Here is an 18740-nt window from a genome sequence, read left to right as displayed (position 1 = left end):
ACAGGGAAAACCTAGAAGAGGAGTAAAACTATATCTAAAAACTAAAAATTGTGTAGAATGAATGTTGTTCCCGGTCTCTGCATGTTCTCTGGCTCTAGTATGCTTTTTTGGGCCAAAAATGGGTCAAAACAGGGCCCAAAATCGCCCCCAGCGAATTCTGCAGAATATGCAGATCGCGCACGTCACGCGATCGCGTCATTCAGGAGGCCGCGTCATTCGGCGTTTTGCCCTGCCACGCGAGCGCGTCGTCCACGCCTCCGCGTCACTTGTGCTATTCCAATCCGCGCGGTAGCATGAGCCATGCGGCCGCGTCACTGCAATTTTTCTCTTTTGCGCGGTCGCGTGAGCCATGCGGTCGCGTCACTTCTCGCTGGTCATCTCCTCAATTTCTTGTGTTTCTTCCATTTTTGCAAGCTTTCTTTCCAATCTCCAACTCATTCATGCCCTATAAAGCCTGAAACACTTAACACACAGATCACGGTATCGAATGGAATAAAGGAGAATTAAAATACATAATTAAAAGTCTCTAGGAAGCAAGTTTTCAATCATGTAATAATTTTAGGAAGGAAATATAAATGCATGCTAATCATATGAATAAGTGAGTAAAGATCATAATAAAACCACACAATTAAACACATTATAAACCATAAAATAGTGGTTTATCAGCTATGCGTACGAACATACCAGAAATCATAAAATTCTGCAACTCTGCAGAATTCCAGATTTCGACACCAATCTTTGAATGATCATAACTTCCTCTATAAAAAATCCAAATTTTACAAACCTTATATCAAATCGAAAGGTTTTCAATAATCTTTATTTCTAAACTAAATTCAAGAAATTTTGAAAAACGAGGCAAAAGTTATGATCAAACAAAGTTCACCAAAATCCATTCTTTACCAAAAGTTCACAATTACCAACTTTTCCCATTTTCACAACTCAAACCAACCAAAACAAAATAAAACCATTGCAAACTCCATTTTTTTATCAACATCTAACCTTTATATCATATTACACCTTTCGTACCATCTATTCCATCACACTTCCTCATTCTCAATATCAATTATATAACACTAAAAATAAACCCTCCACCAACACTTTCATCAATCATAAATCTATCAATATCAATCATCATAACCAATATTATTACATCTTAATCTATATATTTCACACCTAAAACTACTCAACCATTACACCACATATTACTACCAATCCATAATTTAGCAACACATAACATCATCAATTCCATATACTAAATTTCACTTGTAGACTCAAATCTCAAAAATCATCATTTCCCAATTCCCACATCATACATCAACATCACCAATAATCATCAACAATACCAACAACTCTCAATTACCATAACAAATATCAACATTAAATATCTCAATTTATCAACTCCTTAAACACTCATCTCCAATTACCAACAACATAATATTCATCATTACTCATCAACCACATCAACAACCATCAACAATTAACATTAAATCACGTATAATTATTCATACATCACCCACATCCAATCCTATCTTAGGGTTAACTAACCTAAGTTTTCCGAAACATTACATATTACATAAAAGAAACCAAAACTATACCTTGGCCGATTCCCAAACGCACCAAACACCCAAAACGAAGCCACCAAGCTTGATCTAAAGTCTCAACCAACTCCAACAAACACCAAAGCTCAAACTAACAACACATATATCACCAAAATAAAAAACTAAGGTATACAAAACAACTAAACACAAGGGTTTAGTGAAAGCTTACCTTACCCAATGAGATTAGGGGTAAAATTCAACAATCAATGCCACTAAATTCAAGAGGAGTATGCCCTTGCCGTGACCAATGTGAATTATAACAACCATCCACCCTATCCCTCTTAAGGCCAAAACAACTACTCTCATGGCAATAATCACAATCAAGGGTGGAAGGATAATACACAAGGGAGCAATCAAAATCAAAGATGGAACAACTCTTCTTCTCACTACAACAACAACCAATCTTCATCCCAATACCACCATAACAACAACAACCACCAAGCCAACCAAAATCACCACAACCAAGCATCCCATCAAAACCAAAATAACTACACCATGTACCAAGCACCACATCAAAGACAACAATCTAACCAATCCTCTTCCTCTTCCACCAACTAAGTTGATGAACTTAGAGATACTATGGAGAAACAAGAAGAGAATAACAAGGCTCAATTTAATACCTTGAGTGCACAATATGGTAGCATGAGTGCTCAATTAGCCAATCTCACCGACATGATTTCAAAGTTAGCTATGTCCTTCTCAAACAACAACACCAACCAACCTTCAAGCTCTTCTAATCTTCCATCCCAACCCCTTCCAAATCCAAAAGGCGGTCTCAATGTCATCACTCTACGGTCGGGAACTACATCGGAGGAGATACCTCCTAGGGTCATGGAAGACATTCATGAGGAAGAAGTGGTTGTTGAAGTTCCACATGAAGAAGAGGAGGTAGACACAAGGCATGAGGAAGAAGAAGTGAGCCTTAAGGAACCCAAGAGGAAGGCTATAGTAGATGAGTCTATTCCTATCCCATTTCCGTGCATGGTAAAGAAGGCCAAGAAGACACTAGATTTTTTATTTAAACATGCTTCAAGTATTCAAGAAGGTTGAGATAACCATCCCACTTCTTGATGCTATTCAACAAATTCTGAAGTATGCAAAATTTTTAAAAGACCTGTGCACACACAAGGATAGGATAGGTGAGCTGGAGACATTGTCATTGGGTAGTTCCATGTCTTCATTAATGAAGCCTATGCCAGAAAAGTGTGGTGACCCTGGACCGTGTTTGGTGTCTTGTCGTATTGGTGGAGTTGCTTTTCATGACTGTATGTGTGATCTAGGGGCTTGCGTGAGTGTCATACCACTTTCTATCTTTGTCCGGTTGAATTTAGCTCCATTAAAGAGGTCGGCGGCCAAATTTGCCTTAGCCGACAAAAGTGTGATTATCGTTGTGGGAATAACGGAAGATGTACTTGTGGCGATCAAGGACTTGGTGTTTCTAGTTGATTTTTACATCCTTGAAATGCCTCCAACAGATAATAAAAGCTCTTCCTCTGTTTTTCTTGGTAGATCTTTCTTGAAGACCTCTAAATTCAAATTGGATGCCTTCACCGGCATATACTCCTTTCAGGTCGGGGACAAGACAATCAAGTTCAATTTGGAAGAAGCCATGAGACACCCACCCGAAGAGCATTCCATTCTCCAATGTGATGTAATCGATGAGGTAGTAGCGGAGGTACGAAGAGAGGATAACAACAAGTTGTGCTACCCTAATGTTGAAGAGACGGATGACTAAGAGGGTAAACAAGAGAAAGTTGTAGAGAGTGAACTCCAGGAGCTTGATGAAAAGGAATCTCAACTTGAGGCAAAAAGTGAATTGAAGCCTCTTCCATCTCATTTGAAGTATGCTTTCCTAGATGACAACCAAAGGTTTCCGGTCATTATTGCTAGTGAGCTCTCTAGCCAAGAAGAAGAGAAGCTCCTAGATGTCCTAAAGAAGCACAAGAAAGCAATCGGTTGGAGCTTGGCCGACATTGTGGGGATTGACCCCCGCACAAGTATGTATCGTATTTTTCTCCAAGAGGAAGCTCGGCCGGTTAGACAACCGCAAAGAAGGCTCAACCCGACTATCCTAGATGTGGTGAAAAAGGAAGTCACAAGGCTACTTGATGCCGGTATCATATATCTGATTTCTGATAGTGAGTGGGTGAGCCCGGTCCAGGTTGTTTCAAAAAAATCGGGCATCACTGCGGTTAAGAACGATGACGATGAAGTGGTCACAAAGAGAGTGCAAAATGCTTGGCGAGTGTGCATCGATTATAGAAGGTTGAATGCCGCAACAAGGAAGGACCACTACCCTTTGCCCTTCATTGACCAGATGTTGGACCGACTGGCAGGTAAATCCCATCATTGCTTTCTTGATGGATTTATTGGCTACTTCCAGATACATATTGCTCCTGAAGATCAGGAAAAGACCGCATTTACTTGTCCCTTTGGCACCTTTGCTTATAAAAGGATGTCATTTGGGCTATGCAATGCACCCGCCACTTTTTAGCGGTGCATGACGAGTATCTTTTTCGATCTTATGGAGACTTCTCTGGAAGTATTTATGGATGATTTTAGCGTATATGGTACCTCTTTTGGAGAACTTCGCCAAAGTCTTAGCTAGGTGTGTTGACACTAACCTTGTCCTAAATTTAGAAAAATGTCATTTCATGGTGAGACAAGGTATAGTGTTAGGACACATAGTTTCTGACAAGGGTATTTCTGTGGACCCAGCCAAGGTTGATGTTATCACTAGTTTACCTCACCCCTCTTCTGTGAGGGAGGTCCGTTCCTTTTTGGGGCATGCAGGATTCTATAGGCGCTTTGTCAAGAATTTCAGCAAGATTGCATTGCCATTGTCGCGCCTACTCCAAAAGGACATGGACTTTGAGTTTGATAGTGCTTGTGCGGATGCATTTGAGGAGTTAAGGAGAGCTCTTACCACGGCACCAATTGTTAGGGGCCCTAACTGGATGCAGCCATTCAAGATAATGTGCGACGCGTCAAATCATGCTGTAGGTGCCGCGCTTGCACAGTGCGATGGTAAACTCCCTTATATCATTGCTTATTCCTCAAAAATATTGGATGCGGCACAATCCAACTATACCACTACGGAGAAAGAACTCCTAGCTACTGTTCATGCATTAGATAAATTTAGATCTTATTTGCTAGGGTCCAAAATAGTGGTATATACAGATCATGCAACTTTAAAGTATTTTTTTACAAAGAATGAGTCGAAACCTAGGCTCATACGTTGGATCTTGCTCTTGCAAGAGTTCGACATTGAGATTATGGATCGAAATGGTTCTCAAAATTTGGTTGCAGATCATTTAAGCCGCCTTGAAAATCTTAAATATGACCCATTTCTGATTGATGACTCATTCCCTTTGGATAGTTTGCATGCCGTTTTGGATAGCTTTCCTTGGTTTGCACCTATGGCGAACTACTTGGTTGCTAAGATCTTCCCTCCCAACTTTTCTAAACATCAAAGGGACAAGTTGAGGAGTGATTCCAAATACTACATTTGGGATGATCCTCACTTGTGGAAGAGGGGAGTAGACCAAGTAATTCGAAGATGTGTCTCGAAATCTAAAATCCAACCCATTCTTGAAGCTTGCCATTCATCCAAGTGTGGCGGCCACTTTGGCCCACAACGGACAGCTAAAAAGATGTTAGATTGTGGATTTTGGTGGCCAACCTTATTCAAGGATGCTAGCCAATTCTGTGTCGTGTCACCAATGTCAGATGTCGGGAAATGCATCCCAAAAGGATGAAATGCCTCAACAACCAATGTTGTTCTGTGAAATCTTTGATGTATGGGACATAGACTTTATGGGACCATTTCCCAACTCAAGTGGGTATCTATATATTCTGTTGGTAGTTGACTACGTATCAAAGTAGGTGGAAGCGATACCTACCCGCCTTAATGACGCTAATACTGTGATTTCTTTCATTAGAAATAATATTGTGTGCCACTATGGGTCGCCACGAGCAATACTGAGCGACCAAGGTTCCCACTTTTGCAACAGAAAAGTAGAGGTACTACCCAAGTGCTATGGGGTATTGCACAAGGTTGCAACTGCTTATCACCCCCAAACCAACAGACAAGCGGAGGTGTCCAACCGGGAGATTAAGCGAATTTTGGAGAAAGTGGTGAATCCACAAAGGAAGGACTGGAGCTCTCGGTTGGGAGATGCACTATGGGCATATAGGACGGCCTACAAGACTCCGTTGGGGATGAGTCCCTTTCGGATCGTCTATGGTAAGGCATGCCACCTTCCGGTGGAAATTGAGCATAAAGCCTATTGGGCAGTTAAGCAGTGTAACATGGATTTCACCAAGGCGGGTGTAGCCAGAAAATTACAACTAGAAGAGCTTGAGTGTCTTAGGATGGAGGCATATGAGAATGCTCGAATCTACAACGAAAAGACTAAGGCATTTCATAATCACCATATTCGAAGGAAGGATTTTCAAGAAGGTAACGAAGTTCTCCTCTACAACTCGAGGCTCAGATTCATGCCTGGGAAGCTCCGTTCAAGATGGGAAGGACCCTTTAAAGTGAAGGAGGTAAAGCCCTATGGAGTGGTAGAATTATTTGATCCTCAAAGTGATATAACTTTCAAGGTGAATGGACATAGAGTGAAGAAATACCATGGCTACAAGTCACCAAGGGAAGTGGAGGTGCTCCTGCTTGAGGATGCACCAAAAGGAGAGGAAGCTTAAGAGAATGACCGTCCAACTTAAGGACATTAAAGAAAAGTGCTTGGTGGGAGACACCCACCGTGGTAAGATCTTCCTTGTGTATACTTTCTTTATTCTAGCTTTAGATTCTTGTGAATTTTGTGATTTCTTGGTGTTGTTGAGTTGCTTAGGTATGCTAGCTTTTGTTAATCTTGTTGAATTGTTATGATATTCATGTAGATTTCATTAATCTTGGTATGGATGATTTGATAAGGTTAGAGAAGATGCTTTATTTTTAGTAGTGCATGAATTTGTGAGTGTTTTCTTAACTATTTAGCTTGAATACCTTTCTCTATGTTGTAAAAAAAAAAGAGGGAACCACGCGTAAGCGTGCAGGACGCATGTGCCTCGCTTGTATTTTTGCAAGTCTCAACCCATTTTCCCGAGAGTTGCGCAAGCATTGCGCAAAACACGCAACTCCTATGCACGCATACGCGTACGGGACGCTCACGCGTCGTTTTACCATCTTGCCAACCCACGCGGGCGCGCACTTGGCGCTTACGCGTCGGTTGATCTGCATGCGTTCCCCAATACATAACACCCAAGACTTGCGCGTGCATTGCGCAAGCACTGCACGAAACGCACAGCCTTATCCACGCCTGCGCGCGTATTGACACATACGCATCCCTCACCTATTCCCTTACCCACGCGTACGCGTGGGTGGCGCTCGCGCGCCCCTCTTCTTTACTTCACTCCGCGCATATGCGTAACGTGTGCGCGTGCGTCGATCCTCGGACGAAGGCAATGCACCAACGCACTTTGTTTCAAATTCTTCCTCTCACTCCCTTTTTCCACTTTCTTCTTCTTCTTCTTCTCTCTTCTTTCTCTTTCCCTCTTCACCACTTCTCTCGCCCACCACCACCGGCAACTTCACCCACCGGCGACCACCACTTCTGGTGGTCCCATTTTCTCTCTCCTCTTCTCTCTCTCTTCCTTCCTTCTCCTTTTCTCTTACTTGCACCTTATCTTCTATATTCCTCTCAAGGTCATATTCTTTTCTTTTCTTTTTGTCTTTACTTTATGCCTTTCTTTCTTAATTGCATGCCTTTACTTTCTCTTATTTCTCTTAGTTGCACTTTGTTAAATTTTTTCTTGTTCTTTTGCTTTCTTCTTTTTTTTCTTGCCATTTTCTATGGATGTTGAAATTTGAGTTACCTCTTGCTTTGATGGGTTGATTTGTTATCTATTGAATCCTTTGTATGTATGTGATGTTGTTTTGAGGTTGGATATATCATTTTGAAGTATTGCACTTTTGCATTTACTCAATGTGCTTATGGGTTGGGTGTTGCACACCAAGTGTTTGTCGAATTGCACCTATCACAATTTTAGTCAATTTTGACACTATGCTTTCAAATTGTTGCTCTTCTATCAATACACTTGCCTTTTTATTGTACATTGAGCTCATTACACTCCATCTTTACCACTCATATGTGCATACCCATGACTTTCCTCCTTAGGTCATAGTGCAAGAATTGTATTTCACTCCTCTCCAACTCCACTTTATTCCTTTTGCATGCCTTATTGTTTTGGAGTTAGATTGGGTAATTGATTTTCTTGCGCATTTTAACTTTCTTAAATATGTCACTTGGGGTTGTTAGCGATGCCTGAGTTCATTCTTCTCATGCCTTACTTGCATGCCTTTTTCACTCTTGCATCCCATGCTAGTGCATTGCTCTGTATTTCAATGGTTGTCTTGTTTGCATGTTGCAGCTATCATATTTTCAAGATACCTATTCTTTTGTGGCATTGTCTCTCTCTAGCATGTTATAATTCGAGTGTGGTCTCTTTGAGTTTAATGTCTTCTCTTTCCTCTCCTTTTTCAGATGGTCATAAAAAAGGACAATGAAAAGGCACAGAAGAAGCCGCCTCCCAAAAAGGCACCTCAAAATGCCACCGTCAAAGTGCACCATGCGCCCAAGGCCAAGCCTCTCCCCAATAAGGCGCGAAGCATCATTAAGATTGATGACCAAGAGAAGGACAACCCAGTGAGAGATTCCACTAGGTTTTCCAACCGCTATTGTGAACTCATGTTCCCCATCGTGATTGCACAGAATTATCATTCTGAACCCCTTCTTAACCCTCCGGGTCATGTAGTTCAGACTATCATACCTCACATTGAGCGACGAGAATGGGGCTTTCTCATGAGGAGACCACAAGAATCCAATCTCTCGTGGGTAGTAGAGTTCTATACCAATTACTTCTCATCTTCTGTTCAGACTGTCTTCATGCGCCGGAAGCAAGTTCTAGTTTTCGAGAAAGCTATTCAAGAAGTACTCCGAGTCCCACCCGTACCGGATGAGGTAGATGGTTACCAAGAGGCCCTCCGCCAACATGATGAGTTCAATTCCACTTTTGACTAGGATGCTGTGCACCGGGTTATTGCCGAACCAGAAACATTTTGGACCCCTGGGCACCTCAGGCCTCGACCTAAGGGCATTCTTGCGCGTTATCTGACGGTAGAGGCTCAAGCATGGACCGAAATCTTGTCTCATTACGTGTTTTCCAGCACTCATGAGACCTTGATCACTGCGGACCTAGCCTTCCTAGTTTGGTGTATACTCACAGAGCGGCCGATTAACATTGCTCGCCTCATCCGCCAAGCCATGGGTCGTGTTCATGCCAAGGGTAACCTACCTTTCCCAGCCTTGGTGACGAAGTTAGTTGCTACTGTTGGTGTTCCCCAAGAGCTTAAGGATCGGAAAGCGATGATTTCGGTAGAGGGCGACTTCGTCCCAACCAGAAAATATCTCAAGCCTCAGGCGGAACACAAAACCCTTGATAAAGTTGTCCCCTTGGTTATCTCTACCACTTCTTCTACATCACAAGGATCTTTCCACCAGCGGCTTGAAGACCTCCACAAGAAGATAGATAGATATGAATGGCAGAACTAATGCTGGTATGCTTACATAAAGAAGCTTTTGAGTTGTGTGACTCCTTCTGTGGAGGAACCGGAGATCTCCACATCCACCTCATATTTAAGTGAAGAAAGCATTCGCGAACGGGATAGTGGAAGTTTCAAACCCGACCACCCCTTGCACCTTGCTAGTAGCACGGAGGACCGTGCTAATTCTCAAGTGTGGGGAGGTCGTTCGATCGATCTCCGTGGGTAATAATCTCCTCTTTCCAACATCTATGGAGTTCAATTCTCTTTTGTTTTCTTAATTAGGACATCTTGCATGTTTAGTTAGTTTTTCTTGATAAGGACTACTTGGTTACGATGATGACTTCTTTTCCAAGAAACTGTGTTTTTAGGGTACCCTACCAATATTAAAAAAAAATTCTTAAGATAACTTGCTTAAATAATGTATTTTGGAACATGGTGTTTGAGCTGAGAACACAAGCATGTGAGTTTTGAGCTTTATTGTGTGGTTATATCTTCTAACCACTTATTCCCATTCTTGTGTGCATTACTCTCTCTATGATTGCAACCCTTGCTTTGTCTGATTCTATATATCCATTATTTTGTGTATAGATGCATTTACATGATTGAGGCCATCATTCCAATAGTCACTTTTTCCAAATAGGCTTAACCCTTTTATCTACCATTGCTAACCAGTTTTGAGCCCATGATAAACCCTTTTTGTTCTTAAATGGAGCACATCAACACCCCTAAGTGAAAAACAATGAACGTCCTTGGATTTGGATCTTTGATTAGCTTAGGTGAGTGAGGGTGTGTATCATTCAAATGGGAGGGTATACTTGGGAATTTGGATAGATGTAAAGGTATGTATTTGTATTTGAAATTGAAAATTTTGGGAATTAGAAATATACTCATGTATTGAATGATTAAACCATATGCATTGGCCTTTTTGTATATGAAACCCCAAAAAAAAGGGGGACAAGCAAAGAAAAGAAAAAAGATGTATATATGAGAATGAAGAAAAAGGAATGTAACGGAAAATATATATATATATAGAAAAGAAGGCAATAAGAAGGGGACAAAAATGCCCCAAGGTAAAGTAACAATAACAATGCATATGGAATGTGAGCTAAAAAGATTGCATGAGTATATGAAAAAGTGGAAATTATGGGTAGCTAGGCATTGTATTAGAATTGTGTAGGTTGTTATATGTGTTTAGTAAGAGCTTAGGTTAATCAAGGATTCAAACTTCAAGCTCACTTGACCATATACATTCCCACCTTTACCCTAACCCCATTACAAACTATGAACAAGACCTCATGATACTTGTATGCATGCATTGAGTAATTGTTAATTGTTAGATGAAAGACAAATCTTGGAAAGCATGATTAGGGGAGGATTGAGTGACAAACCCTATACACTTGAGCGAATAGAGTGGATACACTTCCGGTAAGGGTTCGATGCTCAACTCCTTGTTCCCGGCTTTCACAAGTGTTCATCTCGCAAGTTATATGCATTTCATATTGATGTTCAAATTGGTAGGATTCATGGACTACATGTTACTTTAACCCTATATGCTCATATGTGTTCTTGGAGGATAGATTTACCCTTGACCAAGTAGGTAGATACCTTTACATTAGTTGCATGCATTCATTTAGGTAATTTGCACTTCATGAACCCTTTACTCCCATGGTCCTTGGTCTTTTATCTTTAGCATGAAGACATGCTCGGTTTAAGTGTCGGAAGGTTTGATAAATCCCAATTTTGTGGTTTATATTGTGTAGAATTTGGGGGGTTTTGTCAATATTTTCCACACTTATTCACAAGAATTGCATGACTTTGTGTTCTCTTCCTAATATTGCTCCATGATGGAAAACATGCTTCTTTTGCCTAAAAATGCCACATTTTGATCCTCTATTATTACCATTCGATACCGTGATATATTTGTTGAGTGATTTCAGATTTTGTAGGGAAAGAATGGGTTAGAAGAGAGGAATAAAGCATGCACAAGTGGAAGGAACATGAAGAATTGGGCTTTGGAAAATCAGCTGCGATGCGCACGCGCACTCCACGCGCACGCGTGGGTGCAAGGAGCTGGACATAGCGCACGAAGAGTGACGCATCCGCGTGGATTAGCGAAATCTCAATCGACGCGCACGCATGCTTGGCGCGTACGCGTTGATTGCGAAATTCAGGCGACGGGTACGCGTGCATGACGCGTACGCGTGACGAGCTGCACGTGACCTCATTAAAGAAATCATGCCTGGCGATTTCTGAGGCTCAACAGGCCCAAATTCAAGCTGGTTCTGCATGGAAAAGACCCAGGAACTCTAGGGGGAAAGGGGGAATCATCTATTATACACTTAGACACAATTTTTGCTAGTTTTTTGTTTTTGTTCTTCTAGAGAGAGAAACTCTTACTCTCCTCTAGATCTAGTTTGATTTTGATCTCCCATTGCTAAAATTCTAAATTGGGTTTTGTTGAATTCTAGTTTTGATTACTTAATTTGAATTCTCTAGTATAATTTTGTTGAGATCTTGTGTTACATTTATGTTTTCTTGTTATTTCCTATTTTCTATCCATCTTGTGAATTTTATGGGTCTTGAATTGTTAATATTACATTGATGTTTTCCATGATTAATAGTGTTGATTGAGTAGTTTTATAGTGATAATTATTAGTGGGTACTTCCAATTTCAAATTTATTTGCAAACTGAATATGTCTTTTATTAATGCATGCCATGTGTTTGATGAAATGTTCCCTTTGATTATGGAGTAGTTTTCTTTACTCTTGGTCTAGGTTAAGGGAATTGGATAAACTTGAGTCATTGGGTCTAATTGATTTTGTGATTTGAGAACCCTTAGTGGTCAAGTTGATACCCATTGACACTAATCCACTACTAATTCCATTGGTAGTTGGATTGGGACTTATGAGTTGAGATTGATCAAGCCACTTGACGTACCTCAAGCTTAGGAGTAAATATCACATACTTATAGCTCTTAGAGGTAGACTTAGTGAGTTTGGTTCATCATAATTGTCAAAATATGGTTATTAGACAAGGATAGTGATCCCAATTCCTATGCCTAGCCAAGAGTTGCTTTTATTATTCATATTTGAAACCCAAAAATTCCAATTGCTTGATTCTAGTTATAGTTACTTGTTTAGTTTTAGAGTAGAATTATATTGGATGTTCTCTTATTAACTTGAATTTGCTCATGCCTTGCTTTAGTTACTTGAATTAGTTTCTTGCACTTTAAGATTTCTTGCTTGCTAAGTCTATTTGTTTAATTTCTTGTTCATGACTTCCAACCCCGGAATTCTAACCAATGTTAATGCACATGTTTTCCCATTCCTTGTGAGACGACCCGGAGTTTGAATACTTCGATTACTTTTATTGGGGTTGAACTCTGTGACAACCAATTCCTTAAAATTTGATTCGAGGATTATTTGTCGGTTGAGAGCTATACTTGCAACGTGAATATTATGTGAAATTCTTACCGATGATAGTCAGCGCTATCATTAAGGTGCCCACATATATAATAAATAAGGTCTCGAGAGAGTCAAAGGCAATCCTAGAATACCGACACTCAGATTATAATTCTTAAGGAACTAACTAGAAACCATAAGTAGGGGGTAGATATCTAAGGTTCTTAAGGTTCTAACTTAATCCTAACTTAATCTCTCAAATTACAATCCACTTGCTGTCTCATTCGATTCTAACCCTTACCACCGACCCAACTAGTCACGGCTTATGACCCAAATTAAACCAGTTCGACCTCCAGCCCAATTAAACTTAACTCGGCCTCTGGCCCATTTCAAATCAAATTAACATTATCACTCGTCCACCACCAAGGTATTCAAAATACAAAGACAATCACAAACACAAGAAAATACATTTAACGAATAGTTACAGCAAGTATCACAGTTATCAGTTAAACAGAATGTATAGATAGACAAACTAAAACAGTTATGCACACCCAAACAAAGCAAACAAATGCAACATGATGCATGCCTGTCCTATGGCTGTTGATATCAAATGTCGGTTACGTAGCCATCCCGACATGTTCTCAAGCTCAAAAATACACCATGGGGAGAATCCCCAAGCTGACATGGGGAAAAGAGACAACACCCCCAAGCTGACATGGGGAAAGTAATACCCACAAGCTCAAAATACTCAACCTTTAACTCACATATGCATCTCCGGCATACTCGCGACATTACCTCACTTCCTCAACATTATCCATGGGACGAATCCCAAGCTCACATGAGGAAAACAATTCCCCAAGCTCAATATATTCAATCATTTCTCATAATTATCATTTTCATTCTCGATACTAATTATTGTCTCAATCTCATCATTCTTAATTTCACTTAACTCATTGCTCATACATTTTATTATTCTTGATTGATTAACATCATCAATTCTCAACTTTTATTTCATTCCTTGTTCCTCATTCTTCTTTCTTCTCTTTATCTCTCAATATCATTGTCTTTAACTTTAATCCTTCCTAGGGGCAACTTACATTTCTTTTTATTTCCTAAGCTTGTTTAATCTGAACCCTTCTTGTGTTGTAAATACTTATGCACGACCTATTTTTCTTGGTAAGGTAACTCTAGAGATCCTAATCTTCAATTTAAGTTAGGTTTTGCTGAACTTGGATTAGAATTGAAGTCTTTACAAAGTTTAGAATTCTGCTATTGCATTTACAAAATTCCAGAAAAACAGACAGTAGCAGTATTTTTATAAATTAACAATAATTCTAATTCTAATCCGTTGCCTCTAAATTTTGGTGGGATTGCAGTCAACATTCCCAAATTTAAAAACTCACAGGTTCATATCACTTCATTTGAGTAATTAATTATCAATTGGAAGAGGTGCCCTATTTTTATGAATCAGTTCAGAATTTCCAACAAACAACCCATCTTCCAAATGACTTATCTAAGTCTACAAAATAGATATGGACCTGAAACTTATTCTCACTTAAAATAGACTGATAAATATTTAAATCCTTTTTTGAAGCAACTCAAAATTCCATTTAAATCCAAAGTATAGCATCTGGAAGTTGGTACTGCGAAACCAGAAAACCAGAAAAATCTGCAGCAACCATTAAACTTCAAAAAATCATATCTTCCAAACCACTTGGCCAAATTCCCTGAAATTTTTTTGGAATAATCTTGACTTATAGAAATTTGTTAGAAAAATAGATTAGTTTGAAAATTATGTCCAGATTATTCCCAGTTTTCGTTTTAAGTTGCTCTCCAAACAGATTAAGAATTTCTGCAGCAAAACTTCTCAATTTCACTAACCAAATTTAATCCTCTAGGTTTTCAACTTATACTAATCCACCATTCCTCTCATTCATCAACATATCTACTTTAATTATATCATAACCCTACTCCAAAACCTCAGTTCCATGTACCTATCAGAAATTACCATGATTTATATCATACAAGCGCACTTTTCACCGAATTGTACCAAATCCCATTTTTACCAAAATCATATTTTCCTTTCAAAACTCATTTCCACTCAACTCAACATACCATAACCATCAATATAACTAGCCCTTAACCATAGCACAACAATCTTGCAACCTTAGCTTAATAACATCACATTTCACCCAACTTTATAAGTTTTAGTCACAAACTAATATATTACTCTATATACACACATATTGTCATCATCATGAAATTCTTCAACCATCATTATAACATTATTCATTATGCCAATACCAAATGCTCATCAATCTTTCAACTATTTAAACTTTTCAATTCTCAATTCCTCAACTCATTCAAAGTTCTCAATTTAATATACTTCAAGCCAATACTCATCAATAACATTCATCAACACAATTCCTATAACAAATTCAACAAGTTCACAATCAATTCATCACTAACCACTTTAATAACAATTCCAACCAATTTCTCATTACCAATTACGTATTTATCCTTCCTCAGTCGTTTCACACCTAATTATACAATTCAATTCTTAATTCACTATTCATAAATATCACAAACCCTCATATACAAATCATATATAACATGTCAACATATCAACATTTAACAATTCTCATCATTCTTTACTAATTATGAACAATTTACATAGTTCAACTTATCCTACGGTCAACTAGCCTAAGTTTTCAAGAAACATTATATATTAAATACGAGAAACCAAAACCATACCTTAGCTGGTTACTCCCTAAGCCAACGACACTTCAAATTTCCCCCATTCCATGAGCTTCAAGCTCCAATGCTGGAACTTCATCCCAAACCACCAATTGAGCTCCAAATTAACAATAAACACAATCTAATCCATATAATATCACAATAATCAACATAGGGTTCATTAGTTTAATAATTCATTAGGGTTCAACAAATTTTTACCTCACCCACGAGCTAAACGGGCAAAATCCAGTGACTACCCGCTACTAGAGTTTACCTAAATCATCAAAATCATTTAATTCTTCAATACCCAAAAACCGAAACTGAATGGAGAAGATCTGGGTGAGAAAACGCAAAGTCCTTACCAAATTTCTCACTGGGTTTTGTAGAGAACTCCGAGACGAACGCGTGGCCACTGACGGCTCGTCAATCAGAGCTTCGGATCAAAAGGTATGGACGAATGAACGTTGAAGTGAATAGTAAAAGGAGGGTTTGGTGCTCCACCTCCAACCTCAGCGTGTTTCACAATGAAGCAAGGGGTTGGGTGGCTAAATGACTTAAGTTGGGTTTTACTCGGTTTGGCCCGTTTGGCCCAATTTTGGGCCAAATTCTTTGAAACTAGTGTCAAACTTCCTATTTTAGTTTTCTCTATCTTATTAAACTACAAAATTCTATTTTCTAATTTGTTAAAATAATAATTAATTTATTGGCTAATCATTTACTAATTTCTTGAGTTTTACACCTTTCAGCTACAGGTGCGAAGGTTTAGTGCAAAGCTACAGGAGCATAGAAGATTATGTTAACGAGTTAAGTTGTTAGATTTTATTTTCCCCTCGTCGTTTATTGTTTTTAGTTTTTAGAGGGGCAGAATTTGTTTTTGAGAATCGTGGAATAAGTCTATGTATTAATGCTATGTGAATATATATACCTTTGTGGTTCAGTGATTTAAAATAAAGGATTTTTGTTTCCTTAATTAAAGTTTTGATTTGTATTTGCAAAGGCTCAATATTAAATAAATATAGTATGAAATTAAAGGAATAAAGGTAAGTAATGCATGGGCTTTTAGAATGATCATGAGGTGCTAAAAGTTAGGGTGTTACACTTTCTGTTGAAATGAGACAGCATTCTCCATTGCCGTGGCACGGTTTATACCTCCAGGAGAAGGTGAGATGGTACTCTTAGTTGAGATAATGTTACCATGATTTGATACCCCCTAGGATGCACACCGCGAGACCGGTCTGGGAGATGCTAGCTGGATTTTGTGTCGGGTTTGGCAGATAACCGACACTTGAGCTCATGGCCCTAGGATAGGCATGCATCATACTGTATTTGTTTGAAATTACTTAGTTTGCCTAATTGACATCCTGTTAACTGCTAATTGTACTACTTGTCATAATTATTCTCTATGTGTGAATATTTGACGATCTGTGTGATTGTGACTCGTTGGTTCAGATTATGGTAGTTTGAGTGTTGGTTGATTATGTTTTGGGGTGGAGGCCAAGATTGGAAGAATTATTGGTAAGTTTGGTTAGACCATTTTGGTATGCAGTGAAATGTTATGGGATATTATATTTGATTGAAATTTTTATAAATTAAAATATGAATTTAGATTTTGGATAATTAATTGTTGATGTTTGAAAAGATACATAAGACAAGCGATGATCATTCTGATTGAAACCCTTTCTTTTCCTTATATGTATCCTCTTTTGATAATTCTAAAACTCCTAGGGTGAGACCATGTGGTTAAGTTCTCACCTCCTACTGCCCTATATTTTTCAAGAAACAGACGAGGAAGCTTATGAAGATTTTGCTAAGTTTTTAGCAATGTTATATCTATTTTAGATATCTTAGTTATTCTTTTCTCTTGCCATTATTATTATATTTTTGTAAAGAGGGATATGAGTCGTGATTGTAATGATTTGTATATATGTAATATTTGTAAGTTACTTTTATGATGAATCTTTGTATTTATATATGTACGTGTGAAGTGTTGTGATCGATTTGTATGTATGTATGTATGTAAGTTTGTAAAAAGGAAAGAAAAAGTATTTCCAGATTTTCAAAGAAAACTCTATGTGTTTTTCACCTAAAGGCTCCTACTATGTAAAGGTATATGAAAGGTTGTCGTAATATCCTTAATATCAAAGTGGCGCAACAAAAAGCGTGACATTCTGGTAGTAAGGATGTTACACTACCCAAATGGTTTGAAAGGATATATTGTCTATACTTTACTTGATAAAAAGACTTTGGTATCCAGGAGTGTTCTTTTTCATGAATTAACCCTCCCATTAGTTACAAAAAGCTCAAATCCTCTTCATCCCACCCCACTTATTTTTTACCCAAATTTTGACTCCTCCTCACTTATTGGACAACTCACACCAACCCATTCCCAAATTTTCATCCCAATGTCCTTTTTTCAGAAACCCCTAATTCCATTCATCCTTCATTAGCACCTTCAACCCCTTCTCCTTTCTTACTACTTCAACCTCTTCTTGTAACATTGACCCACACACCATAACAATCCAATCACATACATCTTCTCCTCCTAATCCCAAATCCACTATAATAACCCCCTCTGACCAAGGTGTCCTTCCTTCCTCCCTTGATTTGCATATATTTTTCTCCTTCCCCTCCACTGCCACCTCGTCAGAGCCAACGAAGAACTAAACCGCCCATTTACTTCTCCGATTACCTGTGCAACACTTCTCTTACTTCCCAAGCCTCTCCGTCTCAAATGCCAGGATATCAAATTTCTTCTGTTTTTTTTTCTCTCTACTTTGTCTCTTTCTCATAGATTATATATCTCATCCTTGCATTCTGAGCATGAACCAAAGATGTTTCGTGAAGCCAATGGAGTTTCTCATTAGCGTCTAGCCATGCAGGAGGAACTTGCCATGTTGAAGTCAAACCGGACCTGGCTTCTTGTAGATTGTCTACAGCAAGTGTGTAAGAACTGGAATAATCGTTTTAATAAAATAATAATTTTTTAGCTGCCCAGAATAGGTTCGAAAACATAAAAATATTATTTTGAAAATGAAAATGTGAAATTTGAATTCAATAAATTTTTCTAAGTGGAAAAATGTATCTTTTGTAAAAATTTTTTATAAAAAAGCATACCAGTGCTTAAGCTGGCAGTACCGGCTCTATACTGTCCGGTACCGCATATTGAGAAAAGGAAGATTCTTGAAAATTGAATTTATTATTTTGAAAAGACAAAAATAATTTAAAATTTAAAATCGGACACTAATCTTAAGGATTTTGGCCCAGAGTGGGTAAAACGGACCAAAAATACTAACGGGTTGGACCGAGCCCAAATTAGGCCCAAGCCCAACTTATAAACACACATTAAATGAGCATTTCAGCTTATTCACTCACCAAAGAGGGTGACGGCATGCTGA

At 38.7% G+C, this 18740-nt stretch overlaps 1 protein-coding gene across 1 annotated transcript; it reads left to right on the top strand.

Moving 5' to 3' along the window:
- The first annotated feature begins 2769 nt into the window (after window positions 1-2769).
- Window positions 2770-3333, top strand: LOC148551125 (uncharacterized). The gene has a single exon (XM_088494712.1). It carries the CDS (start codon window positions 2770-2772, stop codon window positions 3331-3333), a length of 564 nt encoding a protein of 187 aa, XP_088350838.1.
- Window positions 3334-18740: the final 15407 nt, after the last annotated feature.

Source organism: Arachis ipaensis, chromosome B7 (genome assembly GCF_059453495.1).
Source record: "Arachis ipaensis isolate K30076 ecotype BB chromosome B7, ASM5945349v1, whole genome shotgun sequence".
In the NCBI taxonomy this organism is placed as follows: Eukaryota; Viridiplantae; Streptophyta; class Magnoliopsida; order Fabales; family Fabaceae; genus Arachis; species Arachis ipaensis.
The sequence above is the reverse complement of the archived record's forward strand: the minus strand, read 5'-3'. Positions and strand labels throughout refer to the sequence as shown.